Source organism: Talpa occidentalis, unplaced genomic scaffold (assembly GCF_014898055.3).
Source record: "Talpa occidentalis isolate TD23 unplaced genomic scaffold, MPIMG_talOcc4v2.1 talOcc4.7, whole genome shotgun sequence".
NCBI lineage: Eukaryota > Metazoa > Chordata > Mammalia > Eulipotyphla > Talpidae > Talpa > Talpa occidentalis.
The window spans coordinates 94,805,129-94,827,394 of NW_023605083.1; the positions used below are offsets into that span (position 1 = coordinate 94,805,129).

Genomic DNA, 22,266 nt, shown 5'->3' on the forward strand with positions numbered 1-22,266 from the left:
GAGCTTTGCATTGCTGTTTCCTCTACCAGTTAGATCTGCTTGGATTTCACATACTGGGTCCAGGTATTCTATTTCATAGCCACACAGACTTATTGATCATATACTGAATCCACCAAACATGTAAGTCTTTATTTCCTTTTCATTATCTATTTATTTCCTTATCATATTACCTCACATCTATTTTTCTTTCTAGTATTCTAGTATTCCTTTTCCTTTGATTGTGAGCTTTTGACAAGCAATGGTTCCTAGTGGGATGTATTAATTATATCTCTTTAAGTTTCTAGTGATAAAAACCCCTCAATTTAAACTAGCCTAGAAAGTTTAAGTGCAGCTTGCTCTGGGAATATGCTAGTACCTAGTCTTTTTCTAACTGTAAACTCTCTCTTCTCCATATTGATCCTATGCTAAGGTTTCATGTGGTACAGGATGGCTTCCAGTGGGTCCAGAAGACTCAATAGAAAAGAGAATGCCTCTCTTCCTCAAAAAAGTTCAGATAAAGAGATTTTGGCCTGACTCATTACTCTGATTTGTTCACTTGTCTATCTCTGGATCTGGAGATCTGGAGATGGGAACCAAAAGAGGAAGTATGTTTGGGAGCCAAAATCAACTAACGTTCACATTTACATAGATTCAAGATCTTCAACTTTGCTTTCTCTTTTAAGCTGCTCCCTTACACCACCTGTAGACTGATGGTCATCCTTACCTGTATTTGTTCTAATTTTTGTCTCTGGCCCTTGTAACTGTTCAGTCACCTCTTATTCACTGTATTGATGAGAGAAAGATTCCTGCCCTAAGGTTATGAGAATGGTTGAACACGTGACACTGGGCAGAAGATACTAACAGTTTATAGTCACATATCCTCATAGTCATACATGGTTGTACTTAGGAACAGAGTGAACAACCAGTGACTGACTGTGGGAGGCAAGTTTTGTAGTATCAAAGAGGGTGGCAGAATGGGAAAGGCTTGTTTGACTAATCCCACTGGCTGGCAGAGAACCGATGTTGGCTACTCAGGATCAGGATAAGCCTGATCCCCTTGATAAGAGAGCTGTTTGACTCAGGGACCATGCCGTCAGGAGCAGGAGGAGGAAGAAAACTTGTGGGTAGATGATTTGGGACCCTCCTCATTTTACCCAATGTCAAGGCAACAAGCACAGAATGTTGGATCTTAATAGTTAAGTCATACAGCACACAGACCTGAAAATGTTTATGTATCACTTCCTGGGCCTTTCTTTGGATAGTTTACATAAAGTCTTGGAAGTTGAATGCCCACCTTTCGTTCCTGTGCACCTCTGTTACAGGTTGTTATCCCCGTCTTGGCCAGTGAGAAGAACCATCTAGACTGGCCCCACGTGGTATGTCAAGACATTACTCGACATGCCCACAATCTCCAGTGTGACCTCCTGGTTATCCTTGAACAAGTGAAGGGGAAAACTTTGCTGCCTCTTCCAGTAGGCTCAGAAAAAATGGAGTTTGTGGATTCTGAAAGTGAGACTGTGTAAGTGCTGCCAGCCTGGCCCTATGGGTCTCAGAGATATGGGAGAAGCCAGTTTATCTGAATGTTTTCTTTACAACTTTTTTGTTCCTGACTCTGTACATCTTTTTGTTCTGCACACAAGCCCACTGTCTGCTCTGTTTGCCAACATCCTTGGACTGTATGTTTTGTGCTGATTAGTACCCTTGCCCCAGTTCCTCTGAAGTCTTTTAAGGCTATCATAGCAACCTGCCCTTTTCACCACTCAGAATTACTTCATGCCTGAGAGCAGCCACACTGGTTTCAGTATTTTCCTTATCAGGATGGTGTCTCATCATTGACCAAGACCCAGATCCAGTCTGGGAGACAGTTGCACCTCTTCCAACCATTTCCTCAGCACACAATGTCACAGAACTAACACTGGTGGCCTTGTTACAGTACCAGAGCCTTCTCCCCAGCAACCGAAGACTTTTTTTCAGGCCCTGGAGATTTTTCAAAAACAGGAAAAATTATGACTTTGGTGGGATTTCAAGTCCATGCCTCCTGTGTGTGAGTAGATATTATAACCCTGCCATCCCCCTCTTTTTGAAGTTATATTCACCATCAGCATCTATTTACCAGTCTAGCTATGAGCCATCTTTGCATCTATCCCATGAGTTTTTTTTTTCTTTCAAACCAAGCTATGTAGCTAAAGGATATATTTTATTATATTTACCCAGAATTTCTCCTTTTGAGAGGAGGGAAGGTAGGTAGGGTGTTATAATAAGATGCTTAAGGTGGAGGGAATTCCCCAAACATAGAAAAAAAAATTCTGCTAGTTTGCCAAAACAAAATGCCCATGACACTTTCCATTTTAAGCCATTGTTGGTAGTAGTAACAAAATTGTCTCCTTTATGTTTTAAATCCTGACATTAAAATGTTTTGTAGAATCAACACAGCAATAGGGGTGGATGGAGGACTATGACGGAATCCATTTTTTCTCTATCATTTCCTGAGTATCTGAATGAAATATCACTGGTTATGAGATACACAGAGCTTACTGAAAAGGCTCTGGATCTGGCTTTCAATCCAGGCTCTGCCACTTAGTGGCTAGTTGTTTTGGGAGCAATCATTTCATCTCTTCCCAGTCCCAGTTTCCTCATTTGTATTATGGAGATGATTTTAGCCCCTACCTCATTCTTCAAGTTCTTATAAGATAATATCCATCTCTTAGGACAGTGCCAAGCACTTACAACAGTAACAAGCATGTACTAGTGCATAATAAATGGCCAGGTTGGAGATACTTGAGATTGGAGATTGGCAAAGAGTAAAATGCAAGTTCAGTTGATGTCTAGGATGTACTAGACATTATCTTTAAGGATTATCTGGGGAAGGAAGTCATAATGAAAGCTGAAATGGGTGACCTCCAAGTGTGAAAATTCTAAAATACCAACTGCCACAGGTGTCTGAGACTACCCAGTCCTTTGATGTGTATCTGGCAATAGGCCATCTTCCTACATGAGCTCGGTCTGCCATAATGCCAGTAGCTTTTCAATGTGTAATTGTCATAGTTGTGTATTGAGAGTCTGTGATATGAAAAATAAGTAATGCATGGGATGATGATGTACTTTATAATGAATTTTTGCTCTTGGAAGTAATTTACTACATATCTCATTTGAAGTAATTTCCCAGTTAACTGGAAAATTTACTGTAGCTTAATAAAAATATTCAATTTTCAAAATAAATAAATTGAAATTACCCTTTTCCTGTTCCTTTTATGTTTAAACATGTTTAAGCACAGTAATATTCAGTGTGTGTGTGTGTGTGTATAATCATTGCTGAGTTTGTTCTCCCTTTGTTCAATTTAGATAATTTCCCAAAAGACTGAATCATATTTCAAGGAGATATTTTCTCCCTTCAATACCTTCCGTAATCACTTGTGCCATATCAGTGCTCAGCAAATATGAATTTAATTAAATTAAGTAGAGGTGGGTTTCTGGCATGAAAATGTGAATGATAGACTTTCTTTGTCACCTGTGACCTGGGTTCTTAGCATGAACAGTTTTCAGTTAAGACTTTGTGCAAAGGCAACAAAAAGGTATTTGTAATTTTTAATCCCTTCCAAAAATGTCCCTTGTTTGTTTTTCAAAAGCTATTTGGGATGGGGGGACATATGCTTGGAAATTTAATTCTTCACTTGAAAAGTGAAGAAAAGTAAATTCAATACTGGTGTTTACATGGCTGATGATTTGCCTTGGGGAGAAAAATAATCTACATCTTCTTGCTGGAAAGGTCAGAAATAAGACCAAAATGAGGAAATCATAGTGAGGCAGATGCAATTCAATGTAGAGACAAACTTTCTCTAAAGGAGAGCTGATCTACTGAAAAATGCATTGCTTTTTCAAGTAGGGAGCTTGCTAATTTGCTGGGATGAAAGCAAGGGCTGGATAGTTATCTGAATAGTTTCTGTATAATGTATTCCTGCTTTGACAGAAAAATCTGATAGGATTCAAAATTGTTCTAGTCTTCAGAATATTAGTGAACCCCTGAATCTTGAATAATAGTATATGAATAAGTGTATATACATGCTTAAGTATTTTGTCTTTGGAAAGGATCTATACTCTTCATTGTCTACTCATCAGAGTCTATTATCCAACAAAAGAATACCTGGACTAGATCCCACACATTTTTAAGATTTGGCAGAGATCCCAGAGTTAAGTTATTTCCAATATCCCAGTAGATTTGTCATGTCTTTCACAGGTTGGATTCCACAAATAAGTCAGTCATCTATGCCCTTGAGTCTGCAGTGATCCAATGGAGTCACCAGGTCCAGGTGGTACTCAAGAGAGAGTCTTCCCAGCCACTTACACAAGGGGAGAATCCTACCCCTAAGGCAGAGTTGGAGTTCTGGAAGAGCAGGTAGGCATTGCTTGAACCCTGAGGATTAAATGTCTCAGAAAATAACAGACTGGGTTAGTCAGCCATTGAGTCTGGTCCTCCCCTCCAATTGTTTCCCATCATCCCCTACAACAGACACAACTAAGCATTATTTGGGTCAATACAATTTTTCTGTGTACTGGGAGACACATATTTTCCCCAAGGTTCAATAGTACTTTTTTCTTGGGGTACTGTTCAGTAGATCTGACATTTCTTTACAGACTCTTCCAAATATAGGGAACATTGACTCTCTTACACAGTTTTCTTCTATTTGTCTACTTTCTTCTCCTTGGACAGTTAAAGCTATGTGTGCATACATTTTAATGATCTGGAGAAAAAGGGATTTTTGAGAGTTGACTGAAAAATAGCCTTTCCTAGGTTCCAGTCATTCATTAGCAGAGCTAGAAGTTTCATTATCCATTGTGTCCTTAGACCCACAGGGTTCCTGAAAGAACTTGCTCCTATCATCTTCCTCTTCCTTGCCATTTCCTTGCTTCTATTTGATAATTGTGCTGATTAATTCTTTACTCAAAAGGAGACATACAGATGTTTGAGGCAGATGTCCCTGTCCTTGTATTGAATGGAATGTCTGTGTCACATGATCAGACTTGCCGCTAGGGCTCCAGCCTAGTCTGTGCCACCCTGCTGAGATGCCCCATTCTCCTGCCTGGTTTCTGACCATTCCACTGACCTACTGCACAGCCATTCACTAGCAGCCTTGATCTGACAACACCTCTCTCACCCCACCCCAAACCTTACTGCAAGAGCTAATGACCTCCAGCTGCCAGGCTTCTGAGCCACCAGATGGTCACAGCAGTGTTTCCTGCTGTTACCTCCTGGAGCTGCCCCTTTGAACCTATGTTCCTGACTCAGACCTTAGCTCTTACTATTCTGGAAACAGATGCTCTGGCTCTTCTGGCTGGAGGCAAGTCTCAGTGGAAGCATCTTTAAGCAGCACTTATGTCAGTCTGAGGGTGGGTTATCAAAGTGTGACTTACATTTCCTGATTCACCCTTCTCCATGGTGTTGTAGGTCTGAAGATCTGGAATACATTTATAATCAACTAAGAACAATAAAGGTGAGGGGCATGGCTGGGCTCCTGGACAAGTTTCAGAGCAGCTACTTCCCAGCCTTCCAAGCCATGTTCAGTGATGTTGTAGCAGGTGAGGATTAGCAAGTATATTCATAAATAAGTTTGGTTCACATTTCTAATTTAGTATTGAATTGGCTTCTCTCTGTGATTTCAGAAGCTTCAAATCCTTATAATTCTCTAACCAATACAATTTAGCATGGTGGCAAGAATATCACATCTAGAAGCAGGAAAGCATCTATACTGTACTCAGTTTGCATTGCCACAGCTTTGTGACCTTAGCAAAGTCACCTAACCTCTCTGAGCTTTAGTGTATACCTGGTTCTCACATATACACATCTTGCCTCCTTCCCTGAGTCTTTGTGAGATAATTGGGGTGGAAGTTTTTTCTTGACTGTACTGAATGTACAAATACATGTAATCGCTCACCTCTGGAATTTAGGTCCCTCTGCCCCTGGCTCCTTGCTCCCTGAGGAGTCGATATTCCATTTCTGGCCCCATTTTCTATTTTTTTCTATTTCTACTGTCAGATGGTACTGAAATTTCCTGGCCATATGAGTACCAGACAACATTGGCCCTTGTCAAAATTGCAAAGCCAGCTAAGTCTATAATTAGAAGTAGGTAAATTTATTCAGGATCCCTCACCCCTCATCAGTGTACTTTGCTTTTTTTCCCTTCTAGCAAATATCCTAGCTCTTCAGCATTGTAGGTTAGAATGTGCTTTTAAAAATATTTGCAATTTCATATGATTTACGCTAAATCCAAGCAACAACTTTCCATCAGAACTTTTTTTAAATACAAACTCCTGTGTAAGTTCAAAATATGAAACTAATCACAGTATATTTGCCGTGTTGAAGGGGAGAGCATCTTATGTCCATTGGTTGCTACCTTGTCCTGCCTTCTCTTCCTCTTGTTACAGGGGTTGAAAAAAAACTCAGCTAAAGGAATAAAAGTTGCAGTGGTGGAATATCTATGCCCCTCAGTTTATAGTATATATATATTATATATCCATGGTAGAACTGGCTTAAGAGCTAGTCTTTGATGTCCTTTGGATCCTAAAGTTGTATCATAGAGGCCGTTCTGCCAACACAGAAAGCTAGCTTGGAACATGCTCCTTCTTGAGAACCCACTTCATTTCTTCACTGAGAGATTTTGTGTCCCAGGGGAATCAACTGATATTCCCAATCTATCTTTAATTCAAATGGTAGCGTATCCACTATTGGACACTATATATACCAATATGTACCACTATTGGTATGAGAGATGATTGTGCCAGCTATATGGACAGGTATATTTAAAAATATGTTAAGAGGTAACTGTTTTTGGCAAATGGTAGTAATTTATGGTAGTAATTTGAAGTTTTCATTTTACATGATTTTATTTAGGTTAAAAAGGGAATCAATGTAGAGAAAAGTATTAGGCTTACCTCTTTTGTGATATTTGTAATGTAATAATATAAAAGGAGGTATGCAAATTGACTGACATTTTGGGCAATGAATAAAACAGCTCTCAAGAAAAGTATTTACGAGCTGGTTATTCTAGTAAAATATTCTATTTTTCACATCAATAGATTATAATCATTCACACTGGTTAATAATTATAAAATATTCAGTTCCCTACTCTGGTTTCAAAAAGTTCTTTGCAGAAGAGTATATTCTGACAATGAAAAGCCTAGAAAAAACAATAGCATTATAATAACATCAAATAAACACTCCTATAAAATTAGAAATCCTTAAAATACATAATTCAATTCAATGATGGAAGAAAAGAAATTTTTATTAGAGGAGTAAAATAGAGACTTGGTCAGAAATGGCAGCTTCTTCTGAGCATAAAGAGATTTCAGAGGCTGGCAACTGATTATCTCATTTCCAATTTAATTTCAGAGCACTTTTATTTCTAATAAGAACAATGCATGTAGTATATCTATTAAAGATAGAATAGATAACAAGCAGGTGCATTATGTGCATTATTCTTACTAGTCAAGATTAAGTGTAATTCTTTGGTTCACTGATGAAGAAAGGAGAGAGAAAGAAATATTCCCAGATCAGTGGATGTAAATTGGAAAAAAAAGAAATGAAAGAAATGAAAAGGATGTAGGAAAATGTATATGGGAAAGATTAGCTGAGGTGGAATTGATTGAGTAGTAAAGAACTTTGGAAAATAGGAAGCATCAACATGGAGGGGGTGCACAGACAACAGGCTGGCAAAGACTTCTTAAGGAGTTCTCTTCTTTGGCCACTAGGGGAAGGATTGGTAAACTGCAGCCTTGTTGCCTGTCAAAGGATACTTGTAACTGGATATCTGTAAAGAGAAGTCGAAGTCCAGTGGTGCCCTGGAGGCAAGTTAGACTAACCTGTAGTTTCTCAGGAGAGAAACTTTTCAACAACCCCTCCCCAACACTCAGTGAAGTCAAGTTGGTAGCTTGAAATACAATTGGAAATAGTTACACCACAGAAATTGGCAATGCTACAAATAAAGGCTTTTTTTCTTGGAAGAACCTGTTGAGAATTTACAAGAAAAATAACAGACATCACTGTCCACATAGGTGTTTATATTTACTTTAAAAAAAAAAAAAGGTTGTGAGCCTAACTCGTTTTCTTAATTTGTTTGGTGAATCAAGATGATTGCACCCTGACCTGTATGAACCAACCCTGTTTCCTTAAATATTGTGCTTTTAAAGTATCAAGGTAGTGCCTACTTGTATGATTAGAGGAGATTTTTCTTTTTTTGAAATAAGAAAAGTACCATAAAGAGAAATCTCTAGCACAATGATCTCAACCTCATTTCCCTCTTGGCATTTAAGAGCTGGAGCATGTGCTTATTAGAATGACTGTTGGATTCTGATATCCTCCACCCTACAAGGTAGTTTTGATACTTCCATAAGCTCCTCAATTTAAGAATTATTGCTCTAGTCAATTTACTGTGACATTGGACTTTCAAAAATTCCAGTTATATACTACTTCCCACAATTCCGTTTACACATCACAAAATCTGATGTGCTGTGAGCCTCCCAACCATTAGGCCAGTGGTTTAAACAATAAAGTTGGATAATCATACATTTGCTCAGTTGAATAGCAGTGGACGATTCACAGGGAAGGCACAAGTCAAGTTCCTTTAGGACTTAACTTCTCTTAAAAAGTGAGAGTAATAAAGCTACCTTGCAGCGTTTTCTATGAGATTATATATTTTAGCAAGCAGAACAATGCCTGGCATACTGTTTTCAGTTTCCTTAGGATGAATAAAGAGTTTCATCCATATACTGTAACAACCTAAGACCATCTGTTCTCATATGGTAGTCTGATTATCTGCCCAGGAATTAACTAGCCTTTACAAATAACCCCTTCCAGTTCAGTTTATTCAATGGAGTTTTGCATTCCCTCTAAGTTGTTAGGCAGAGTAAGTACCCAATGCTATAGGTTTTCTACTTTCCCCTCTCAGGTTACCACAGGAGGACAAGTGAAAGGCCTGATCTGTGCGATCAGAGGAAATGGTAGGATATTTTTCTGGCTTTAAAAGCTAGCAATACCTTTTCATAATTGGCCTATGCTTTATCCCGTGTCACTTCTCCATAAGAGCTCTACAAGATTATTTATTACCAAATATTTACCAGAAACATTATCATTTATGGAACACCTGCTTTGTTCCAGGTACTATGCTGTGTATGAAGATTGTTTGTGCTACCTTCACAAGAAACTTTTAAGTTAGTTATAATTTTGCCAATTTTTGAGACTCAAAGAGTAAATGAGACTCAAAGAATAAATGTGCCCAGGGTCACGCAACTGGTAAATGTTGGGGCTGGTATTTGAAGGCAGATCTTTCTGACTCTAAAACATGTCCTCTGCCATTTATTTGTATTGTCTTGGAGATATCAGTAACAAAGGACTCATCAAACATTTACCAGTTATCTTCTACACACACACATACACACACACACACACACAGAGCACTAGCCTGGGACTGAGGGGGTCAGGAAGAAGTCCAGATACAGGAATTTTGTAAGAGGGACTCTTCAGATCATTATCCTAGCTGTCCATGGCTCTCTAGATTTCAGTATATCTGCACAAGGGCTAAAAAGTTTTGGGGGTCAGTTTTCTCACCAATCCCTCAGTTCAGGAAGAATTTGCTGGCATTGCTTTGTAAATCCTTCAACTCCAGGTACCAGGTCTCTGGTATGAACCTCAAGCAGGAAAGGATGATCATGACCATCTCCAATTCCTTCTAGCTCTAACAGAGGCACAAGACATTCAGACACACCTAATGCCCCTTCATCGCCACCTGGAAATCCTCGAGGAAGTGGAGTTTCCAGAGGTGAAACCCCGGCTACAACCTCTGCTTCATGTGGTCTGTCTGATTTGGGCCATGTGTAAGTCATACCGCTCCCCAGGGCGGCTCACTGTACTGCTCCAGGAGATCAGCAACCTTCTTGTCCAGCAGGTGAGCTTCCACAGGGTTCCCACCAACCTCTCCCTGGGGGCTGATTGGAATCAAATCATGAGAAAAAGTAAAATATGCATTTTTTTAGGGCAGGAGAATAACCATGGTTTAAAGGGCAGTCACACTTGAATTATTTTACTATCAAAGTCAATAACTGACAAAGGTTTTCTCCGTAGTGCTGGAATACTTGTGTGGCTCAGTCTTTCTTTTCCTTCTGCCCAAGACCCATGGTGGGTGAAAAGCAGGGCTGGTGAATTTTTATCTCCCTATTCATACATGCAGATGGACTGTCATGTCAGCAGCAAAGTCTAACAGTTAAAAATACCACCTCTGGAAACAGGCTTCCCTTCACTAAAATCCTACTTCACTCCTTGTTAGTTGTATGTGCCTAGGCAAGTTAGTTACATGCTCTGTGTATCACTTTCCCACTCTGTGCAATGGTGCAAAGAAGAGGACCCGTGTTGATGTGCATCAGGTGCCAATGGGATCACGCAGGCAAAGGCTCACATCATGCTCTGCATGTGCTAAGAATTCGGTGCCTGTGAGCTACAAAGCAGCTTCTGGGATCACACACCATGCTTCTCCTTCAGATGGTGTCTTGTAACACTAACCAGGTCTATATGAATCTGAAGGAATGTTTTTGTGAACAGAACTCGAGTCCTTAATGAGGTTTGGGTGTTCTTTCCCCCAAACTTCCTTCTAAAGAGCTGTGACTATGAGAAAACAATGAACATGTTTAAAGAGTAGCTAATGAAAGAAACCTCTATGGAGCACATTGTGGGCTCCAAATTGCTATGGCAGTCATGAACTGGCCATTTTCAGATGAGCCCTGCAGGGTAGACAGGGCTCAGGGAAGTTAACTAAACCACTAAAGGTCATTCAATCCACATCCTGAAGCCAGGTTGTTTGAGTCCTACACCAGTGCTCTCTCATCACTCCATATTTGTGAGCTAGGACTCATTTGAATAAAAGTGAAACAAAACCCAACCAAAACTAGCATCAACAAAAAGATCATTTATTGGCTTACTTAACTCCAAGTGCTAAGTTAGGCTGGCTTTAGTCCTGGTCTACAGGAAGATCTTAGATGATGCCACAGGACCTACTTATTTCTGTCCCTCCCTACAGTGTTGGAAATGATGAAAATTTAGCTTCACAGCTTTCCAGGTTCAAGACTCTTGAAGACAGGGAGATGATAATGTTTCAAGGAATTCTTGCACTAAAATTATTTCATTATAGAAAGCCAATAAGTCACAAGAGAAGACCTGAGAAAAAACAGCTCCAGCTTACCCAACAGCTTACCCAACAGCTCCAGCTTACCCAAGTCCCATGTGAATCCTTGTCTCTGATTGGTCACGTGCCCAATCTTGAGCCAGTCACTGGCTATTTGGCTTGAACCCATGTTCCCGTCCACCTGTAAAACTGAAAATGAAGTCAGATGTTTCCTATATTATGCTTCCGGAAAATATTTCTTGGGCAATTATTCAATTCAGAGATGGTTTTGGCAAAGTTGTCAGTTGTCCTGTATCGGCAGCCAGGCTCAGTAACACTGATCTGTTTGCATTCTAGGCCTCTAATTATCTCAGCCCAGAAGACCTCCTGAGAAGTGAGGTAGAAGAAAGTCATAGAAAGATGCATGTGGTGATGGGTACCTTGAACTTCTTCAAGGAGGTTTTTCAGGACAGGAGGGAGAATCTCCATACTTACTTCAAAGAGAACCAGGAAGTCAAGGAGTGGGATTTTCAGTCTTCCTTGGTCTTTGTGCAACTGGATGGCTTCCTGGGACGACTGCACATAGTAGAGGTGAGTGTCTTCATTTGCCTCAGGCCCCCAGCTCCACACAGAAGTAAGCAATCCAGAGATCCAAAAGACAGAATATGAAAATGATTAACCCAATATGGTGAACTGATTGAAAGAACTCATAAGAAGATTCAATAAATATTTGGGTTGGTATTCATATTGACCATCACAATGTCACGGTTTTATAAGAAGTTTAGGAAATTCTAATCATAGATCCATGTAGGAAGATGTCCCAAGGACTTAAGGAATCCATCAACTAATTTAGTCGATTTTCAAATGTCCCATAATCTTCAAACCCTATTTCAGATAAACTCTTGCTTGAAAGTCTGATGTACAAAATGTGAGTGAACTGACCTGGATATAGCTGGTTATGCTCATAAAGTCACTATTCTGAATGTCTCTGCTTTCCCATCCTCAAGGGGAATCTGAAAACTATAAGACCATCGAATGTGCAAAAGAAATGGGATTTTTGCTGAAAGTTGTGTTTCCCCCTCAATTATTTAAAAGTTAATGTAAATGTTAGTGTCAGGACCAGAGTGGAAAGGCTTAAGGCTTTTTCTTTTAATTATTTCCATCTTCCAAATCTAACATGACTAACAGATCCTTAAACACTATAACTCTATATTGGCCGATTAAACTTTGGGGGGAGGGTAGTGAGCATAACAAAATGGAAATACATACTTATTCTAAAACTTACTTGAAGAAGGAATTAAAATCATGTCTTACCTTTTAGCAGTACAGATTTTCCATAAAGGGAGAGGATATTATAGGAAGAGGCTGTGAAGAGTGGGAAAAATCATGGGTTTATGAGGATAGGAGAATATGAGGTTGCAGCTGTTCATTTCAGTTCAAAAAATCCCTGCCTGCACCACCGTGCACCAAGTACTGAGCTAGGCATTGGAGATACAGTGATCACAGAAATATAGTTTTATCTGTAAGAAGCTCATGGACCAGTAGTCGCATAGCAAGAGAAGGGAGAACAGAAGAGATCCAGGGATAGAAAGATACAGAATAAGCAGTCATTAGTGAGGTATAATAAATGCCATGATAAAAGAGAAATTGGTGTGCTACTAGGAGCAAGAAAGAGGGGTCCTTAGCCTGGCAGGGCTCTGAGAAAGTAGGGAGCACAAGAAGAAATAGAATTTGAAACTATTAGGAATTTACCATGGGGAAGAAAATGAAGAAAGACATAGACAGAGAAAATATATAAGTGAGAAAGCCAAAACCAGATCTTATGAAAGGAACACTTTAAATCCGTTGTCATGATCTTGGAGAACATAAATAATTGATATCTGGCTTTATTCTAGATCCCATTTCCATCACAGCTTTTCATGGGCCACATCCTCCTCCTCCCCCTTCACTCTGTTCCTCTCAATTTCCACATCAAACCCTTCACTGTGGTTTAGGCACCAAGGTGACAAGTGACAGACACTCCTGTCATTGGCCTGGGCTGACCATGTGGAATAATTGTATTACCACCTTATAGTCCTGTAGTGCCGGGAAGGCCACTGAGTAGGTTTTTTGATCTGAGCATACCAGGTAAAGGAGAGTCCTGGCACTTTCGGTGGCTTTCTCAGGCTTTTATTGAGCTTCTACATGTATTGCAGCAACAAGGTACATGCCAGGCAGAGGTGCTGGGGGGGCCAGGAGGCCAGTAGGCCGCCAAGCCCCTGGGAAGTCTTCACTCTGGGTCTCCCCCCCCACCCCGCTCTCCCCCCCCCCCCGCTCTCCCCCCCCCTCCCCGCCCACTGCTTCTTTTGGTCACTATCAGTACTGGGCCATGGCCCACAGAAGTAAACAACACAGCTTACAACAATGTAACAGATGCAGGTGCCCTATCAGGCAGGGCAATCCTAATAGTGGGAGGGCACAAAAGCCTGAAAAACACTTACCCTACAAGACCCTTCAGCCCTGTGGCCAGCCAGAGTGGGAGCAGAGCAGCTGGGAAATGACTGTTGGCCTGGGGCCTCAGGCCCTGTGCACACATGCTAATGATGTGACTTTGCATATAGACAACTATTCTAACATTAGGGCACCTAATCTGCTGGGTATATTTGGTAAATAGAAGCGGAGATGGCTGCCAGTCTCCCTGGAGTCATTACCCTCACAATAGCCGCTCTCAGGCTGCCTTTTCTTTCTGAACCAAGGGCATAGATGCATAAAAAGCGGTTTAATTAGAGGATAACTTGAATGTCACCATGCTTTAGTTTTTCTGCTTCTTCCCCTCTTGAGTTTTCCATCCAGGCCAAACTCCACCATTTCTTTTCTCTACTGCTTTTCCCTCCTCCCTCACTTTTTCCTTCCTTCCTTTTTTTACTTGTCTTCCATCCCCACCTCTCTTTTTTTTAATTTTCCTTATCTTTGTTCACCCTGAATTCACCTATGTAATTTTCTTTTTTCTCAGGGCTGCTTCTTCCCCCATCTTCCCATTATCTCCCCCATTTTTCATTTTTCAACTCCCAAACATGTATTCACACTCATCCCCTGGCCTTTGCCTCCCACCCCGCCTCTTCCGCACTCAGCTCAAGGCCACAGGACACGAGACTATTGATCGTCCCCAGTGTATTTCATATAGCTCCTTAGTTAACATTCTGTGTATCTCTGTGATCGATGCCTGTTTGAAATGGGATTAGCCTGTGCCTCTTCAGCAAGAATTAACATAAACCTAGCCTTATTCACCTTGCCATTCTAATAAGATATGTGGCTACTGAGATGTGGCTGGCTACAATTAATAAATACAAGAAGGGAAGTTAGTAAAATGACAACAATATATTCACCCTTGTGCATGCTCACATCCAGAGTGGTTTTGTGAAGGGCTGGTTTTTAATCTACTTAATTCACTCATATTTTCTGCCCTCTGATTTGTGTTGTAGCAGGGAGCGGGGCAGCTGCTTGGAAGGAGGTATTTTGCTAAGCAATTTTCAGCTGTCTAGTGCATGGGGTGTAACTCTATTCTCAGGATACCACCATCCTCCTCACAACCAAGACACGGTACTCTCTTAGAATACTAACCCTTGGATGGGGAAAAGAAGACTAGAAAAAGAAAGAACTAAGATGTTTTCAAGAGCTTCTTTCATTCCAAAATCTGTTCCTTACAGTCATCTTAAGATCTGTGTTTCAATACAGTTCCATTAACAATTGAGCACAACTAAACATGATGCATAAATTAACCTGCCCACAGTCCTAGGGCTCAGAGAGGCTTAATGGCGGTTTGTACCTGGGCATATGGCTTGGGAGTCCAAAAGGTCTGTTTCCCTCCCTCTCTCCTTCCTTCTCCTCTATGGAAAGTCCCACACTGGTTTTGTGGTTTTTATTATGCCCTTATGCACTTTATTCTGCCTTTGCACTCTATTTTTACCACATGATTTCTAGGTCTTTTTTTCTAAGTGAGTCATTTGGGTAAAATTAACAATTCCCATTCCATGAAAGGGCCTTATTTGATTCTATGACTTAGTAAGGAAATCTCCAAGGTATATAAAATCCTTGCAATTTGAATCTATAGTCAAAAATCCAAGGGAAAGGCGTCACTCAACTGCCTCTTGATTTCTTTCCTCATGCTGCTTTTCTCCTAAGTGCTCCTGTGTGGGTACACACACACACACACACACACACACACACACACACACACACTACATATCATAGACAGTGCACATATAAGAAGGGAATATGTATGCATATTCCACACATACATATACTCCGCACATCCTATATACACATATAAGCATTTGCCACACACACACACACACACACACACACACTACATCACACACCACTGCACACACAAACATACTACACACATACCACATCACTTGCACTACATATATACAAACGTATTATATGCACATCATATAACACACATACTGCACACCCACAAAAACACCACAGACTTATACCCACACTGCTTACATACCAACACACCATACATACTACATATTTAAAACACAAACAACAAACACACACTGCTGCACTGACACACATACTACAGATACTACACATACCACAGACATCACACACATACAACATACCAAACACCACAGACACTACACACATCACACAAAATCACGTGTACTGCCTACATGTACATATAGCACAGACATGCATACTATACAAACCATACCATACATACCACACACCACTCACGCTTACACTGTATTCACACATAGTACACACACACATACCAGCTTCATTATTGTGCCATAATTTTGTCAATTCTGTAGATCCTCTGTTTATATTTCTGCCAGCAACCTCTTCCTTGCAAAGAATGCAGTAAGCAGCTTGGAGAAAACTCTTATTTCTTTCATTATAAAATTGCTGTAAAGCTGAGATTCACTTGGAGACAAAATGATTTCCTGCTGAGGTTTTATGCGAGGTGATTAGCAGGCAGGTAGGTAATAAGCTGACCTAATATACACTGCATTTCCTTTGCTCTTTTCCTCATCTCCAGCCTCTCTGCTGCCTCCTTTCATTTGGGCCTAATTGGCCTGGCTTCCCTTTCAACCAGGTCTGAGCATGTGGTCACGTAGAAGACCATTAGCTGTATAAGGTCAGTGCCTCCGAAAGGTAAAGAAAACAGTCTTTTTCCCAATGACCTTTTGAGATTTTCATCTATGAAAGTCTGCTTTGTGCTCTTCCTTAATGAATTCAGAAGACATTTCCTTTAAGATGGGCAGCATGACCTCTCCTTCAAGAGCGGGCCTGCTGTTAGTGGTGCTTGCCATTATCCATGATTTTGATTCCCTGCCTCATAGGCCATAGCACAAATGGAACTCTCCCCCATTACCCCGTTAAAGGTTACATAGTTTTTCATAAGAATAGGACCCAATCAGTCTAGTCAACTGCCTGAGACCCCACAGTCTTTGTGGTATTCATCTAGAAAGATATATATCAGCCATTTTACATCTCTTATCCACCAACCTGATCTAATGACATCAGGGTATAGAAACTACTTATAGTGGCTGTCATTTATTATGTTGTACAAAGGCATTTCCCATGTAACTTGGTAAATCCCCCAGCAAATGGGGTACTAGCATCTTCAACTACAGGTTACGAAAATGAGGTTTAGAAAAGTTGTGCCTTGCTTTAAGTCACAGTAAATGGCAGGATCAGGGTGGTGTGAACCTGAGACTTTTGGCCCTTGATCCTAGATGCTTTTCACCAGGTTCTATGTCCTACCCCTGAAATTTACATAAAGCAAAGTGAATATCATGTATAGTCTACTGCCATGTGTAAAAATGAATTTGCAGAAGTAGCATTTATGTTTTATTACCTTTTACATATTTTGTAAGGATTTCTAAACAAACAATGAAGGGAGCTTTCATTTAAATAATTTCAGAATCAAAGATTTAATTATGGTTATTACAATAAATCTGTTTCTATAATTGTAGGATAATTTCCTACCAGATTCAGGAATCTTTTCTGCAATACCTCTGACATTAAACTTCTACTAAAATCCATCCAGAGACAGAATGCTCACTAGTTTCCTTAGAATCCCATTCTGCGGCTGAGCATTTCTAGGCATTAGATGGTTCTGTTTTGTTAATTTATACATGGAATTACCATTTCCTGCAGGTTAAAATGGTCAAATATAAAAAATTTCAGATGTCCAACCTGCAAGTTGACCCAGATCTAAGTCTTTGTTCCATTCACCCCTTTGCCTGGTTCTGCCTTTGAAGTAGGATGATGCAAGGTCTGCAGGCTCTTCTAACTTTCAAAGGCACAGCTTGGCCTTGCTTTATAATTCTCTTCTCTCATCTAATTTTCCTTGGTTTTACCAATTGCTCTTGTGTTTGTAGTTCCTAGATTCTCTGTCACTCTGTCACCTTCTACTGGAAAGGCGAGAGCTAAGTCAAAGGGCAAAGATCAAAATTCTTTCTCAAAAAAATTTTAATTTGGGTTTACGTTTTTGCTCCTCCTTATATACACATGTTCTTAGCCCCCATCAAACCACCCTGCCACTAGCCCATCTGCCTACGTCCTCCATCATCTACTCCCTTTCCTCTCATTCTCTTTGTCTATGGTAACCATAAAATTCTTTCATGAAATCCAAGATTTATTCCTGCTGTACTTTGCCTATATGTATTTTTTGGTTTATTTCTATTCCACAGATGAGTAAAACCATTTGATATCTATTTTTCACTTTCTGCCATATTTATATGACAGCTGCCATTATCTCTCTTTTAAATACAGTTGTTTTTTTTTTAAAAGATTTGTTTATATATACAAGAGCTGGGGTATAAGCCAGAGGCATGGAAGGGTAAGAGGATTCACCAGAGACAGAGCAGGGAGCAGAACAGGAAGATGGACCAAAAGCACTGCTGAGGGGAGCAGTGGGTGAGACAGGAGAGGTCTACCACGCTATGTGGGTATCTCCCTGGCCAGCCGGGAATTGAACCGGCGCTACAGAGGCTGTGGACAGCTTCACGGCGCTGAGCTCTACCCACTGCACCACCAGGGAGGCCCTCTGCCATATTTAACTTAGCATCAGCACTTCAAGGTCCATTCATTTTGCCCCAAAAGCCACTATTTCACCTTTTTAATATCTGTGTAGTATCCCATTGAGTATATTCATTCATATTCTAAAGTTACTTCATTCATTTATTTGCTGGAGGTCACTTAGGTTGGTTCCATGACTTGACATTGTATACAGTGCTAGGAACATAGGCATAGATAAATCTTTTCATCTTAGAATTTTCATATTTTCAATTTTCATATCTATATTTCATATAGATACCTAATAGACATATTGCTGGATCATACAGAATTTCTACTTTTATTTTCTTAAGAAATCTTTATGCCATTTTCAAAAGAGGCTGCACCAACAGTGGATGAGTTTCTTTTTCACTACATCCTCATCACATTTCTTGTTTCTATTCTTTTTTTTTTTTTTTTTTTTTTTGATCAGGGCCATTCTGATAGAGGTGAGGTGATATCTCATTGTAGTTGTGAGTTTCATTTCCCTTACAATAAGTGATATTGAACAAGTTTTCATATGACTTCAGGCCATAGAATATCTGCTTTGAAAGCTATTTATTTAGGTTTTGCACAATTTTTGATTGTATTGTCTGGTTTTTGTTATTGAATTGTGTTAGTACTTTGTAAATTTTGGAAAATTAGCCCCTTGCTAGATGTGTGATGTGAAGGTATTTTTTTCACATTTTATAGGTTGCTTTTTTGGTTTTGTGATGGTTTTTTGATGTAGTCCCACTTGTTTATTTTTCCTGTGGTTTTCTTTGCCATTGAAGTTGAGTTCCCAAATACGTCTTTGTAGTAGATACCTATGGGTATTCACTATGTTTGCTTTCAAGTATTTTATAGTTTTTGCTCTTATGTAGAGATCTTAATTTATATATATAATCTATTCTGAGTTAATTCTTATAGATGGAGTTAAGTAGAATCTAGTTTCATTTTTTTTTGCAAGTGGCTATCCATGTTTACCAACACCCAGTGTTAGAGGCTTTGTTCCCTATGTTGTGTGACTGCAGCTCCTCTGTCATAGATTAACTGTCCATAGTTGTGTGGGCTTATCTCTGGGCTTTATGTTGTACTCCATTAGTATTAGTTTCTGTTTTTGTTCCAATACCATACTGTTTTGATTACTGTTGCAATGTAGTATAGTTTGAAGTCAGGAAATGATCATAAATTCACTCACAAACTGTTTGTTCAGTATCCAGGGCATGGCTGGGGATTGATAAAGTTGTGCCTCTGGGACCTCTATTTGGAAAGATGGACAGAAAGTAAACAATATTATATAATGCTAAATAATATAAACCAGAGCATGATAAGTGTTCTAAAGAAAGCTTATGCAGGGTTAGGAGATGGAGAGTATAGGATAAAGATGGCATGGGGCTGGTGAACTCTTCTGATAGGGGGTAAAGAAAGGTCTAAGGTCTTGAATTGAGACCCAAATAAATGTGTCTCCAATCATGTGTTAAGTTAAATAAAACAATGTAATATTCTTTGCTTTCAGTAACCAGAGTTTCTCCCAAAACAGAATAATTAAAAAAATATTTCTCTATACCTGTGATTAACCTGTTAGACTGGAAATGAAACACCTTCCAGTGAACACTCAAGACTATTCTTCAAATATTCCTGACAAACACATAGGGGAACAAAATTATCATCTAGTTCATTTACGTGATCAAACATATCAAGATATATCTGTCTTTTAAAATGATTAGAGTGTTTTCTAATATTGAAATTGACTTTGGTGGAATTATGAAGAATGATAACCCCACAGCACCAATGTGTTTCTCCTATAACGCTCATTACAACTATGCACCTTCTGAATAATTTGACTTGCTGTTCAAGTCAACTTAATCTAAATCAAATTAATTTCTGTTATCTTCCTAGTAGATAAAAGTTTTTAAAGACTGTCCCATTTCCCACTATCAGTAGCAGGATACCCTGCTTTTGATGTATGTCTTCCTTTCCTTTGCTGGTTCTTTCCTCTTCTTTATTCTCTTTAGCTGTTTGCTGACAGTCATGCCTGAACATAGCAGAACACAAAACAGTTCATCGATGACTTCCCAGGTTGTACAGGTAGCCTCCTGGCAACTGGAGGAAAGTCAGCCACTTCTCATGATGTCCCAGTGCCTCTGTCACTGCTGCTGCACTTGATGTCTCAGTGGGAGTAAGGAGTCAGGCAGCCTTCTGTTATTGTGATGAGTCAACACATAGCAGTGGCCATCGGCAGCAGCAGTTTCCTGGAGGGATACCATGTCATAGTGTGGAATAGTGGCATCATGTCGTAGTGTTCCCTATTCTTGCCTTTGACCTCCATCAGGGTAGACTATGCTCCTCCTAAGGGTCCACACTGAGTGTTTGCTAAAATGGCACAAAGTTAACCATTATCTTCCTCTTTCCAATTGAAGAGGCATGCACATCAATTGAAGCTGTAATGAGAAGAATGTCTTGTTTTGGAGGCTTTATGATTTTAGACAAAACCTCAAATTCATTATAAATAAATACAGTCTGTTGTATTGACGTGTTTTGGAGGCTCCTATCATACTGGAGTTGAAGTGGCTTTCATGAACTTGGGAGGGCTCTTCTCCAAAACTCTGGATTGTGTCATCTACCTGTCATTTAATTGCAAGCACAGCTGGAACACGGTTGTATCAACAACAGTGGCAGTGATATACATTCTGTATATTTATTATGTAAAGGACACTGGCCTAAATCCTAAGCCTGCACTGACTTATTTGTCACTGTTATTATCCTGTTACAGTTGAGAAAACCCAACATAAAGATGTCAAGTAATTGTACACTGTCACCCAACTGGCCACACACATTTGGCACCCCACAAATTTCTTTGCTTAGCAGAAATGGTTGTTGAGAATATTGCTGTCATGCTCTGGGCTTGTGCTCAGGACTATTTGGAGGGTCTGTTTTCTTTTTAGTATATCCCCTAAGATAGCTGTCATTATAAAAACAGATAACATGATCTACTTGAAATTAATTTTTTAAAAAACAGATAGTCAAGTTAACAATCATATAGATAATTTTATTATTGTATCTTATTATTTATTAGGTAATACAGAAAGGTTGAAATATATATTTGATATTTTTTGTGTGAATTTTTTATGCCTGTTTTTTTTTTTGCTTTGTTGTTGAGATTAACCAAGAGTTATTTATACCAACCCAATCTAATAATAAGGTTACAAAACTAATCAGGCTTCACATTTTCCTAAGCAACCACCACCCCCAGATCACAAAATTCTTTCCATTACTAATTTGAATGTCATCTGCTGTCGTTATCATTTTCATCATTATTATTCTAACTCTTTTGTGAATTGTCCCTATAGGATCTTCTGAAGACAGCTTTAGATTTCCACAAATTGGGAAAGCTTGAGTTTAGTGGCATCAGAGGGAATGCCCTGAGTCAGCAAGTCCAGCAAATATACGATGAATTTCTAGAGATGTACAAGGTCTTCTCAGAGTCCTCCTATGACTGCTTGGACCCCAAAATTATGGTGAGGCTTATAAAAACTATCTTGAAGTCTTTGTCTCTTTCTCAGATGCCTCCAGCCTGTGGGGTCTGTGTACTTACTTTCATTTTCCCTGTGCATTTCTTTGGACAATGCGGTCACAGTTTATCAGCAGAGACTGCCCCTAATCATTTGTTGTATCAGGAGAAAGATCTGGGAAGGACTTTCCAACTGCTGAATGCTCTGGGCTGATGATACCCAAGGTTTCAGAGATGCCAAGATGGGATGATAGTAGAGGTTATGGCCACCTGCACCATCCAAAGCATTAAGGTTTGAATAGGGTCTGCTACATGAAGGCCAGTTACCCCTGCACAGAATTTTATTAGTGTTTGGGAAGGGGTAACTGAAATAGTTGCCTAGTTTTTGTGCTATGATCCAGAGTGCCAAAGTACCAAGAGATTATTCAGGTTGAAAAAAGATGCATTGTCTGTCACTGGGACACCGCAGGAGAGCTGGGACCTATGAGTCTAACCCTGCAAGAGAACAAACAAACAAGAGACTATGAAGCAATGGGGAATGGTGTTCTCTGAGGATGGAATTAATGAATTACTGAAGAAGGAATTTGTAAGAGT

At 39.7% G+C, this 22,266-nt stretch overlaps 1 protein-coding gene across 1 annotated transcript in view; it reads left to right on the plus strand.

The window, feature by feature from the left end:
• The window catches only part of DNAH9 (dynein axonemal heavy chain 9), a 321,611-nt gene that overhangs the window by 5,407 nt on the left and 293,938 nt on the right, over window positions 1–22,266 (plus strand). Inside the window, exons 2-7 of the mRNA XM_037492667.2 lie at window positions 1,302–1,498; window positions 4,214–4,372; window positions 5,423–5,553; window positions 9,703–9,914; window positions 11,481–11,714; window positions 21,512–21,679. Of these exons, the coding sequence (XP_037348564.1) occupies window positions 1,302–1,498; window positions 4,214–4,372; window positions 5,423–5,553; window positions 9,703–9,914; window positions 11,481–11,714; window positions 21,512–21,679 (1,101 nt within the window). The remainder of the gene's footprint in view (window positions 1–1,301; window positions 1,499–4,213; window positions 4,373–5,422; window positions 5,554–9,702; window positions 9,915–11,480; window positions 11,715–21,511; window positions 21,680–22,266) is intronic.